Raw genomic sequence first — 12,887 nt, forward strand, 5'->3', positions numbered from 1 at the left:
AGATTTTCTGGAGGAGACTCACCAAATGGCTCTTTTTCTCCTGCCCTGGCTGACTGCGGAGGGACTGGTTGGTCGTGGTGCTCTCTGCTGGCTGGCAGACGGTCTTTAGAAGATGCTGACTTCTGGGGAGGACACTGGTCCTTTGATCCTTGTGGATGTTCAGCTCTATGAGCGTTTCAGCGTCCGTATGTACCTGATGCATCGCTCTCTGATTATATATCTTCTGCCAAATTGCCTGCTGGGTCGCTTGTGCCAGCAGCAACCCTAAGTATCCACCGTCTTGATAATTACCTTCCTTGTTGCAAATAAATAAGTGGCATTTTGGTCAACTTAAAATATCCTGAGATGGGAGTGAGCCTGGGTGATGCTGCTGATCCTCAAAGTGGGCTGAAGCCGGCACCACAGACCCCTCCACAATCTGAGCCTGTAAGGAGCTGCCCTCCAGCCTGAGGACACATGCCTGGCTCAGTGATTTGGGGATGCCTCATCCTTTCTGGCTCGAAATTGAGTCCCTAGTGGAAGCAGGGTGATGAGAGGGGCTACCTGCCCTTGATTTTCAAGCCAGGATAAGGCTTTTTTAGCTTTGTGAGGCCCTTCCCCTTGTTACAGGGTGGAATGGTGGGCATTCCTCTGGGTGGGGTTTTGGTTCCTTTCTCTGGGTGAAGAATCTTCTTTGAGAGCAGACATCACTGCAGACCAGCAAGGGCGATTTTCATACTGCTGGGATCAGCAGGCTGTGCTTTGAGCTTTAGTCTGACACATCCTCCACTGACTTGCCAGCTTTCATGCCTTCCTTCAGCGACTTAACAGATGTTTATTCACTGCCTCCTGGTTTGGACTCGGAGATGCAGTGATAAAAAAAACACAAGACAAAAAAGGCTGCCCTCTTGGCCTTTTCAGCTCAGTCGAGGAGAAATATAATTAACATGATTAGAAAGTGAATACATCTATAAGAACAAGTTATGTGATGCGCTGGGGAAGGAATGGCAGTGGGAGAGAGTGGTGGGGTGAGGGGAAGGGGCTGAGTGAGATTCCACTGCATGGGGTGAGGGTCCTTTGAATGTGTTGGAACCACAGCATTGCCAAGTGTCCCTGGGAATGCTTCCCTATCGGTTTGACTGAATAGATGCCAAGTAACACGTGCCAAAATTGTTCAAAGGATTCTACTGTTGTATTTGCCACTGAGGTCAGAAATGTGTATTTCGAGTAGAGCTGAGTTCAAAGACTCTGTCATTTGGGCCCAAAGCTGGTGCTAATGAGATTCACTCCTGGGAAGCACACTATTTCAAGGCTGGCCCTGGACCATTTAATTGGGCTGCAGGCCTGGTTGCGGTGGTCCCGAGAGGGGTCATTAGGCCGTGCATTGCTCCTCAGCACCAGTCCCTTGGAGCAAATACAGCCCCGGCCCCTGTCTAACCTGTGCTTCTCCCTGTCTCTCTCCATCAGGAGTTCTGACTCTGAAGAAGCATTTGAGACTCCGGAGTCCACGACCCCCGTCAAAGCTCCACCAGCCCCACCCCCGCCACCCCCCGAAGTCATTACAGCACCTGAGGTCAGCGTGCAGGCTCCCCTGGAAGAACCAGGTAACCAAGGGCCCGGCACCCCTGGGGCGGCGTGGGAGCAGCCCTACTGCTGAGCCCCGGGGACACTCACAGCGGCTCCTCTGGGCACCCAGCTGGAGGCGGGCACCCACCCCCCGGGACTGTCGCTGGAGCTCTTTAGGTCCTCCCCAGGCTTGGGGCCTCTCAGCGCTGGGCTTTGTTTTATGTGGTGAAGACTAAGGGTCCAGGAGTACGGTGGGTTATTTTGTGTTTGCTTTGTAGAAGTTTAGAGGTGGCCTCTGAAGAAATAGTGCATTTAACTCTGGGTGCCTTTCAGCCAACCCCCAGAGCTGGGTTTGTATGGGACAGTGGGGTCTTGGAATTTTCTGGTGCAATCTTGGATTCTAATATCTGGCCCCTGGCTCCCATAAGAGCACTGGTTCTGGTCACCCATGTGACCTGCATTTTTATTAAAGGACACAGGAGAAGGGGAAGACAGAGGATGAGATGGTTGGATGACATCACTGACTCAATGGACATGAGTTAGAGCAAACTCTGGGAGGTGGTGAGGGACAGGGAAGCCTGGCGTGCTGCAGTCCATGGGGTCACAAAGAGCTGGACACAACTGAGCAACTGAACAACAGAAGGCCACGTGGGCTTGGGGATGATAATTAGTGAATGGGCAAGAAGAGAAAGTGGTGGGCGGTTGAATCTGTGCAGGGGTGAGTCCTTTATTCCTCATTAACTTCAGACTATCCAGATTTCCTATCACTTCCTCACATCCGTTCTCTGCTAGTGTGACTTAAAGACCTTTCAGATGCAGTGATTACCGGGGGTGGGGATTGGGGAGGACAGGACAGATCTCGGGCCCCAGCCTCCAACCTGCCCACCTGCCTGCTGTCATCTGTGTGTATCCTCCAGTGACAACAGCAGGGGTGGGACCACCTCGAGCATCAGAGTTTCACATGAGGCCTGGAAAGAGATGGAGGTTGCCGGAAATGACCCCACGAGCTGGTTGGGGGCCAGGTGGTCCAGAAATGTCCACACAGGCTGGTCAAGAGACCACATGGCTCAGAAATGGCCCCCCTAGGCCAGTTAGGGGGTCAGGTGGTGCCGTCTCCAGAGCCAGACAGCCTCCTCTGGACCCTGAACTTTAGAGGGCCCCACTCTGGCCTTCCTCGGCCACAGCCCTGGCAGTAAAAGTCTGTAGAGCTGAGCTCCCCCGGACCATGTCCTGGATACCTGGGAGCAGCCTCTTCCTGGGCCCACCCAGGCTCCTTCTTCTGTCCCGTCTTCGCGAAGCTGACTGTGCCCTTGTTTACACCCTTTAGCCGAGAAGGAACCAAGGCCGGGGCTGGGACATACAAGTGGATGTCCATGCACCTGTGCTTAGAGGCTGCCCCAGGTGAGGGATGGAGGCTGGGGAATGGAGGAGGGGGCCAGCGTCCATTCGTACTCCTGCCCTAGCCAGGAGCCAGGTGAATGGCAAAATAAAAAGCCGTTTTGACCTTGATGTTGGTCTTAGAAAGAAATGGGTGGAATCCATTCCACCCGCTCTGGCTTCAGCCTGGCTGTTGATTAAAGGCAGACACTCCTGGGGCTTTGTTCCTAAGCACATATGCTCCCTGGTGCTGGGGGGAGAGGAAGAGACACCTTTGCTGGGATCTGATGAATGCAATTTTCATAGTCTCCCTTTTCTGACAGCTATCAGTTAGTAGTACCTGATTCTGCGCCATTAGTCTAGGTGCTAAGCTCTAAGAGGGTGATGATTGAAATTTATTTGATTTTAAGGTGGGGAAGAAGCAGGAAGGGCTGCTTATAGTTCTCAGAGAGTCTTTTGCATATAGTGAAGTATGTAAAAATTTCATTTCCTACAATATCATAGAAATTTCACCCTGAGGTTTTAATGGAAAGCAGCTGAATGACGAATACATTTTAATCCTTACATCAAACATCCACTTAAGAATAAATGATCCTTTTTTTATGGGTGTAATAAGTTCACACTCTGCGTGTGTGGGATACCTTAGAAAGGATGTTAGAAGGAGAACGAAGGCCTAAGACAAAGTGTGGTCCATCCTTGAGCATCACACGGCGTCCCAAGGGCAGTCATTGCTGCCAGCATGCGTGTGTCCTCTGGGATTTCCAGTTTTTTATGTCCTGATCGCTTCTGGGGATGGTGTGCAACCCTCGTTCTTTTCTTCAGCCTGTCTTTGTTCCTTCTGCCTACTTCTTTTTTCAATAAAGCAATGAACAATTTCCATTCTAACATACACACACACTCTCAAGCACAATACCCGCCCCTGGCTTAGATGGCAGTTTCTGAAAGAGTGAATATTATGGAGGATTAAGAGAGACCCCCTGCCAGAAGGGGTTGGAGCCATGCATGGCCATGAGTCACAGCCCCACAGAACTTTTGATTGCACCGGTTGGAGTCCGACTTTATGCTTCTCCTCCTTGGAAAACTATAGTGAGGCTAAATGTGGATTATACAGTGAGGACGCTGAAGGTTGGGATTGTGTCTGCCTAAAGCCCCCTGGCTTGGGCTGCACAGAAGTCCGTTTGATTTGCCACATTCATTTGAAAGATCTGCTTGTCCCTTCTGTAGACATCATGGGACATTACCCAGAGTGGGCAGGTGGCCGTGCATGCCTGTGGAGGAGAAGAAAGCATCCTTCTGGGAACCACAGGAGAGAAAGGGCAAGAGGGGAACATCTGTTGTTTGGTTTGCCACTTTCGTGAAGTGCCTGCGTCGTTGCTAAAGGTACCAAGAGAACCTCGGGAAATAATAGACGAGACCTTGGGCTGTGAATAAGGACATAATTTTTCCTCCTGGAAACTTACATTTTGCAAAGTAATCCATCACTTTATTTTGGGCTTCGCATGATTGTGCGCCACGGGAGAGGAGTGGGGCTGAGACCCTGGTGGCCACCTTGCGTCTGCCGCTCTTCTGGGCTGTGCCGGGATGTGGCTTACCTGAGCCCAGTTTTCTTATCTGTAAAATGAAAAGAGTGACCCGTGAGTCCTCTGAGATCCTTTCCACTCCCACTTCTCAAGCTTCTGTGATCAGGACGCTTGGTTGCTGTAGGGTGGCCGCATTATTAGAACTCAGGACTGGCCACCAAAAGATGTAATGAAATGTCCCGTAATCAAACAATAGCTCCATTTAGCGTCCGCCATGTACCAGACCTGTGCTAAATTATTTGCATGTTTCATCCCAGCTCAGATGAGGGAAGGATCCCCAGGGCTCCAAGCCTGAATATGTGGGGCATCTCATCACCTGCTTCCCAGTGAGATGTGGGAGTAAACCCCACAAAACGTAGCCCACTGGTTCCTCTGTCCATGGGATTCTCCAGGCAAGAATACTGGAGTGGGTTGTATTTCTTCCTCCTGGGGATCTTCCCAATCCAGGGATCGAACCCACATCTTTCGAGGCTCCTGCGTTGCAGGCAGATCTTTACCCCTGAGCCACCAGGGAAGCCCTTATTAATTACAATCGGTTATTATTCATATACTTGGAGGATGGAGAGCTAGGCTCCCTCTGTATGGGACCATTTCCCTTTGGATATATTGGATGAAGCTAAGTGTCTGAGGGCAAGGGTACCTTGTGTTAGCACCTTTGTGCCTCTGGGCCCGTGGATCTCTGCCCAGGGTGAGCTCACAGGGGATGGGGGGAGGGGAGGGACACGCAGCACAGCTGGCAGAAGTGCTCCAGTTAGAAGCGGTCAGCGCGGCTAAGTGGCATGGCCTTTGAAGACAGTCGGGGGAGAGGAGACGTCAGGAGGTGAGTTCATATTGAGCAAATACATGTGCGATACAGACAGAAGATGTCCATCAGCAAGTCAAGGAGGACTGGGGACATCCTGACCTTGGGTTTCCGGCCTCCAGAGCTCTTATTCAGCCTGTGGATTTGTTCCAGTGGCCCGAGCTGGACTGCTGCAGCCACGAACCACCTCGTGAGCCTTTGAGCGTCATGAACCAAGGAGGCTGACTTTGTTCTCAGAGTGGGCCCGAATCTGGAGCCAGGGCAAGCACTGTCCAGGTCTGCCTGGGGGGGTGGATCCCTCTGGGGTCCTGACCCTCCTTACCTCTGTGTCCACAGCATGCCTCCCAGTGGCTGACGTATAGGAGGCACCCAGATTATCTGATGTATAGGAATGCGTGTGTGTGTGCTCAGTCCGACCCCATAGACTGTAGCCTGCCAGGCTCCTCTGTCCATAGGATTTCCCAGGCAAGAATACTGGAGTGGGTTGCCATTTTCTTCTCCAGGGGACCTTCCCAACCCAGGGATCAAACCTGCATCTCCTGAATTGGCAGGGCAACTCTTTGCCACTGAGCCACTGGGGAGGCCCGGATACATAGGAATGAATGAATACATTGTCTTCGTGTTGATACGGTGTGTGAGCATTTAGAAGTCCAGTGCGGGCGACTGGGAATCCAGCTGGCCCACACCTGCTCTGGAAAATCAAGGCCTGCGTGTGGCAGTGGCCCATTTCTCTGGTCTAGGGCTTCTCCTGAAGAGAACCGAAGGGCCCTCCCAACCCTGCTCTGGTTGCCAGACAGTAAGACGGTGGTTCTCAACCAGGGATTATTGTGCCCCATTCCCGGGGACATTTGGCAATTTCTAGACAGGGACAACAGAGGATGAGATGGGTGGATGGCATCACCGACTCAATGGACATGAGTTTGAGTAAGCTCCGGGAGTTGGTGATGGACTGGGAAGCCTGGCGTGCTGCAGTCTATGGGGTTGCAGAGTCTGACACAACTGAGCGACTGAACTGAACTGAACTGAACTGAGTGAGACACATTTTTGACACATTTTGGATGGTATCATGGACTCGATGGACATGAGTCTGAGCAAGCTCCAGGAGTTGGCGATGGACAGGGAAGCCTGGCATGTTGCAGTCACAAAGAGTCAGATATGACTGAGCAACTGAACTGAACTGAGACACATTTTTGGGCTTCTCTGCTGGTTCAGACGGTAAAAAGAATCCACCTGCAATGCAGGAGACCCGGATTTGATCCCTCAGTCAGAAAGATTCCCTGGAGAAGGGATAGGTTACTCAGTCCAGTATTCTTGCCTGGAGAATCCCCATGGACAGAGGAGCCTGGCAGGCTACAGTCCATAGGGTTGCAAAGAATTGGACACGACTGATCAACTAAGGCTTTCAGACACATTTTTGGTTGTCACAGTTCAGGGTTGGGGAGGGTAAAGGCATCTTGTAGGCAGAAGCCAAAGATTCTTCTAGATATCCTACAGTGAACAGTATCTCCCCCAACTCTTCCCCGCACACACACACTGAGACAAAATACTTACCATCCTGACATGGACACAGTGCAGGGGCTTAGAAACCTTGCACCAAGATTCGATTTCCTGGTCCATGATGATTTAATTACGGTATGTCATGTCTAAAGAGGAAAGCCACATTAGGCAGTCAGAGAGCTTTTCTTCTGGGGAAAAGAGTGAGCAGATGGTTAAGCTGAGTATCTGCTGCATGTTTCGTGGTTTGGGGAGAATTCCTGACATCTGAAGGGCCTCATAAGGCTGCTGGGATATGCCTAGTAGCCTGGGAGAAAGCAGGCTGGCAGTTGTGGGCCTTGCTTTGGAAATGATGGGAAGCACTGAGGCTCCTTCTGCCTCCCGCAAGGCCCACTTGAAACGCTGCGTCCTCTGTGATCCCTGGCCTTTCTGTGCCCTCTGCACTGTGTGTCCAGGGCAGGAAGAGGAGCCAACTGCTGATGGAAGGAGGGTGCAAGTCTCTGGAGGAAATTGGTTTTAGAAAGGAGGAGGGAGGGGACATCTTCTTTTGAGATGAGCATGAATCCAGAGTGTGTTTGAGACATGGCGAATCTTTTGGTGGAAAAGGTTGAGAGGTTCCATCTTCTAGGACACGTGCTCCAAGTAGGGCCTGGGGTGGCTTTGGATGCCGAAGAGAAGGGAAGGTTTGAAACCATGATTGGCGAACAGACCTGCTTCCAGAAGGTCATCTCAATGCCAGAAGCATTTATTCAGCCAGCAAGAGAAAGTGTGACAGGTCCGGGGAAGACAAAGATAAATCAGAGCAGCTCCTGAACTCAGGAGGCTGTCATCTCCCGGGCAGCCCTTCATCTCCTCGGGTTCTCTGCCAAGTGCTCACCCCCTTGGAGTTGCAGCCATGAGCGTGAGTGGCCCTGAAAAAATCTACAGGGAGAAGCCATTTCGGGTGTTAAGTGAAAAAGAAAGTGAAAGTCGCTCAGTCATGTACGACTCTTTGTGATCCCTCTAGGCCAGAGTACTGGAGTGGGTAGCCTTTCCCTTCTCCAAGGGCTCTTCCCAACCCAGGGATCGAACCCAGGTCTCTGGTATTGCGGGCAGATTCTTTACCAACCACGCTCTCAGGGAAGCAAACATCTCCCAAACTTTGTTAGTTTGTTGGCATGAGGCGTTAGGGCTGCCAGATTTAGCAAACAAACGTACAGAGCATCCAGTTAAATTAGAATCTTAGATAAATAATGAGTGATTGGGACATATTTATATAAAAAACATGTTCGTTTATCCGAAATCCAAATTTAACTGAACATCCTATATTTCATCTGGCAACTGTTCTAGCAGGGGATGGGGTAGGTACTGCAGGATATAACTGCTGTCAGTGAAACACACTTTGGGAATGCTGGTCCAAGTCGCGTATATGCTAGCTCTCTCTCTCTCTTTTTTCCCTTTTTTGGCTTCACTGTGCAGCATGTGGGATCTTATTAACAGTTCCCTGGCCAGGGATCAAACCCGTGCCCCACCCCTCGCAGTGGAAGTGTGGAGGCCAAACCACTGGATCAGGGAAGTCCCTGTGCCAGCTCTTTAATCCCTTCTTCTGCGGACCACATTGCAACGTTTCCTCCCCTTTGGCTATTTACACATCTTTGGTCTTCTGGCCAATCATTTTCTGGCATCTAGACTGCCCAGGGTCTCTGTGAAGCTAGGAGAGCACGCAGGGCATCACCTAGTGCAGGCAGAACCTAGGGCAGCCGAGACAAGGCCAGGCTGGTTGCATCCCCGTGGAGCAGCGGGGCCCTGAGGTGATGGAGCATCTCTTGACCAGCATCTGGAGCGTCCACGTGCCTGTGTGCTCTGTCATGTCCAGTTCTTGGCGACCCCATGGACTGTAGCCCATTCTCCAGACAAGAATACTGGAGTGGGTTGCTGTGCCCTCCTCCAGGGGATGTTCCCAACCCAGGGATCGAACCCTCATCTCTTCTGTTTCCTGCCTTGGCAGGTGGGTTCTTCACCCCTAGCACCACCTGGGAAGCCCAGGGCATCCACAGCATGTTTTAAAATAAGAAGCAGCATCCTTGGCTGGCACTGGCTGAGCGGGAGGGGAAGCTGGGAGGAAGCTGCAAAAAAATGGAGAGAGAATGGATGAGAGGGAGGTTGAGAAGAGAGGCGTGGCAGGTAGGGTTGGAGGGAGAGATTTCAGGGGGTGCCTAGAGTCGGGACAGGTGGCAGATGCATAAGCTTAGCTCTGCTGCAGTTGCCTGGGGCCTGCACTTAAAGGCTCTGCATATTCTAGAGCAGGCTGGTTGATGATAGTAGCTAATATTTACTGAAGGCTCACTATGTTTTACCTGCATTATTTCTCTGTCTTCCTTTCCTGCTCCTCTCCTTTACTTTAGCCACACTGGCCTTTGGTATTTCTGCAACACCCCACGTGTGGACTGACCCCAGGACCTTTGCACTTGCTGTTCCCTTTGCCTTACATGCTTTCCCCCAGATATCCCCACAGATAAAGATAAACACCTTTATCTTGTTTCTGATCTTGGCTTAAATGTTTTTTCCTTGATGGGCTTTGCTCAACTACTTTATTTTGAAATTGCAACACTCCTACCCTTTCTTTTTTTCCTTAGCACTTACCACCATCTGACAGCCCATACATGTTACTTGTTAATTGCTTCTTGACTGTCTTCTCCCTAAAGAACCTAACTTGCAGGAGGGCAAGGATTTTGTTCGTTATGGAGGCCCCAACGCCCAGAATGGTGCCTTGCTTTGATCTGGCGCTTGGTAAATGTGTTTTAAATTTTTTTAATATTTATTTTTTGGCTGTTTCAGGCCTTAGTTGTGGCACACAGGATCATCGATGTTCATTGCATTTTTAGTTTTGGCATACAGGGTTTTTTTTTTTTTTTCTTCTTCTTTTTTTAAAGTTGCAGCAGGAGGGCTCTTTAGTTGCAGCATGTGGGGTCTCGTTCCCCAGCCAGGGGTCGAACCCTGGGCCGCCTGCACTGGGAGTGCAGAGTGTTAGCCACTGGACCACTGGGGAAGTCTAGGTAAGTGTATTTTAGATGACAGTGTTTAAAGGTACCCTTTAAACAGCTCTTATTGGTCCCATTTTACAGATGAGAAAGCTGAGGGTCTGCTTGTTCAGGGCCTGGAGCTGCCTGGTGAGAGCAGGATTTGTACCCAAGCAGCGTGCTTGTTGAGGGGTGGGTGGGCTGGCCTGGGGCTCTGGTGTTAGAGGGTGGTGATGGTCTGGCACTAGAAGAGGGACTCTCTTAAGTGTCCTGTGTCCTTCAACGATGGCTTTGTCTCCGTTCCCTCAGGATGCAGCTCTGAGCCGGCCTCCGTCCCCGATGGCCCCCGCAGCAGCTCCGTGGAGGGCAGTCCTTTCCATCCCCCACCACACTCCTTCTCCGCCGTCTTCGATGAAGACAAGCCGATAGCCAGCAGCGGGACTTACAACTTGGACTTTGACAACATCGAGCTAGTGGATAACCTTCAGACCTTGGAGCCTCGCCCCTCAGACCCTAAGAATCAGGACTGCAAGGTGAACTCACGGAGGAAGTCCACGGACTCCGTCCCCACCTCTAAGTCGACGTTGTCCCGCTCGCTCAGTCTGCAAGCCAGTGACTTTGATGGTGCTTCTTGCTCAGGCAACCCCGAGGCCACGGCCCCGGTCGCGGATGCGTACAGCGCGGGTTCGAGCAGTGCTTCCAGTACCCTTAAGCGAACTAAGAAACCGAGGCCACCTTCCTTAAAAAAGAAACAGACCACTAAGAAACCCCCTGAAACGCCCCCAGTGAGAGAGACGCAGCACGAGCCGACCGGAGAGAGCCCTGACCCCAGCGAAGAGAATCAAACAGCCGGAACGAGACCAGAACCTGCCAGGGCAGAAGGCTCCAGATCAGCCTTATCGGAGGAGGCACCCCCAGAGCCTGCTGCTGCCCCCAAGGCGGCCTGCCCCCTGGACTGTGAGGCTGCAGAAGGGGCCGTCCCCCCAGCTTCGGGGGGTGGCAGAGTGCAGAACTCACCTCCCATTGGAAGGAGAACCCTGCCTCTGGCCACAGCCCCTGAGGCAGTGGAGGTGACCCCATCAGATAGTGGGGGGCAAGAGGACTCCCCAGCCAAAGGCCTCTCAGTGAGGCTGGAGTTTGACTATTCTGAGGACAAGGGTAGTTGGGACACCCAGCAGGAAACCCCGCCTCCCACTAAAAAGATAGGCAAAAAGCCGGTTGCCAAAATGCCCCTAAGGAGGCCAAAGATGAAAAAAACACCCGAGAAACTCGACAACACCCCTGCCTCGCCTACCAGGTCCCCTGCTGAACCCAATGACATCCCTATCGCTAAAGGTACCTACACCTTTGATATTGACAAGTGGGATGACCCCAATTTTAACCCTTTTTCTTCCACCTCAAAAATGCAGGAGTCTCCCAAACTGCCCCAACAGTCCTACAACTTTGACCCGGACGCCTGTGATGAGTCCACTGATCCCTTTAAGACGTGCTCTAAGGCCCCCAGCTCACCTTCTAAATCCCCAGCCTCCTTTGAGATCCCAGCCAGTGCCGTCGAAGCCAATGGAGTGGACGGGGATGGGCTGAACAAGCCCGCCAAGAAGAAGAAGACGCCCCTTAAGACGTAAGTTCAGGGGTGCAGGTGGTAAGGTCAGAGGCGGGGCTGGGCGCTGGCTGTATCGTTGCTCACTTGCCTGGAAACCTGGGCTGCCGTGCCCCCCGCCATTTGCCACAGCGCCACATGCTTGCAGCAGGGTACCCATTTTCATTCCTCTCCGCGCCCATAGTGGTGCTGTGTCCCATCCTCACGTCCCTTTGGGTCTAGAGTCCTTGACCTCTTGCCTCGATCAGTTAGTGGTCTAAAGCTTTACTTGTAGCTGAAGACCTGACCTTGAACTTCAGGAGAGAGTGGGGGAATCCATGGAAAGGGAGCAGCCCAGTGGTGGCCTGGTCAGCCTCCCTATTGGTGATTTAGCATTTTCTGTTTAACATGTGAATTGCTTTTTGGAGTGGCCTGGAAACTAAGGGATCCACCCTTTAAAATGTTACTAAGATTTTGTAGTATTTGTTTCTGCCCTTTAATGAGACATTAGGCCATTGGAAAGACCCTGATGCTGGGAAAAACTGCAGGTAGGAGGAGAGGGGGCGACAGGATGAGATGGTTGAATGGCATCACTGACTCAGTGGACATGAGTTTGAGCAAACTCAGGGAGATAGTGAAGGATGGGGAAGCCTGGCGTGCTGTAGTTCATGGGGTCACAAAGAGCTGGACATGACTTAGTTACTGAACAACAACAAGCCCAAGAGGCAAACACAATAGACTCAAGAAGCCCATGAGGGAGAGGCCTGGTCTGGGCCCCTTCCTGTACCCTGGCTACCCTGTAGGAAGCACCCATGTTGTTTCTGCCCCTTTATCTACTCATCTTCATAGATGAGAGTCCACAGGCCCTATGGATCCAGAAAAGATCAATGGAACCTGAAAGGGAGAAGCGGTCCCCACAGTCTCCAGGAGGCCATGAGTAATCGGGTCTGCTGTCCAGACTGTGGTTGAGTGGATTGCACTTGATACACATGTCCATGCCTCTGGAGTCCAGCCCAGGATGGCTGCAGGTCCATCCTTGGGGCTTTGGTCCAAGTGTAGTGTGGTTTGGTGCTTGGAGCCTTTCTCCTTGCTCTCGAGTGAAGTATCATCAATCATTTGACCAGAAGGCCAGGCTTCTGGTGGCATCTCAGCAGAACAGACCATGACTGCTGGCCCCTCTGAGTCTGCCTGGCACAGATCAAGATAGGGTAACCTGCTTACCTCTCTTTCTGCACTCCCCACCGCTCCCCACCGCCCCCAAACATTTAACATTTGAGAAGAACCCGAGGCTTCCTGAGAAGAGGGTCTCTAAGCAGGCTTTGACCTTGGGTGGTGGTGGTGGCTGGAAGGCAGTCCTAGCCAAAAATGTGGACTTGTTTTTTTTTTAGATCACCTGCTAACCCACGCCCTTCTTAAAGATTCCCTAGAATCTGTGTTGGAAGCTTTATCTTAAGCCTCGAACAGGAGAAAAAGGAAATGGCCACACCACAAAGCCATTTGTCTCATTTTGG

At 51.7% G+C, this 12,887-nt stretch overlaps 1 protein-coding gene across 45 annotated transcripts in view; it reads left to right on the plus strand.

Moving 5' to 3' along the window:
* Positions 1-12,887, plus strand: part of TACC2 (transforming acidic coiled-coil containing protein 2) — a 230,425-nt gene that overhangs the window by 181,710 nt on the left and 35,828 nt on the right. For all 45 annotated transcript variants that reach the window (XM_060404562.1, XM_060404535.1, XM_027960608.2 and 42 more), the window contains 2 exons: positions 1,447-1,583; positions 10,107-11,418. In XM_060404562.1, the coding sequence (XP_060260545.1) occupies positions 1,447-1,583; positions 10,107-11,418 (1,449 nt within the window). The remainder of the gene's footprint in view (positions 1-1,446; positions 1,584-10,106; positions 11,419-12,887) is intronic.

The sequence above is a fragment of the Ovis aries genome, chromosome 22 (genome assembly GCF_016772045.2).
Source record: "Ovis aries strain OAR_USU_Benz2616 breed Rambouillet chromosome 22, ARS-UI_Ramb_v3.0, whole genome shotgun sequence".
NCBI classification, from domain to species: Eukaryota; Metazoa; Chordata; class Mammalia; order Artiodactyla; family Bovidae; genus Ovis; species Ovis aries.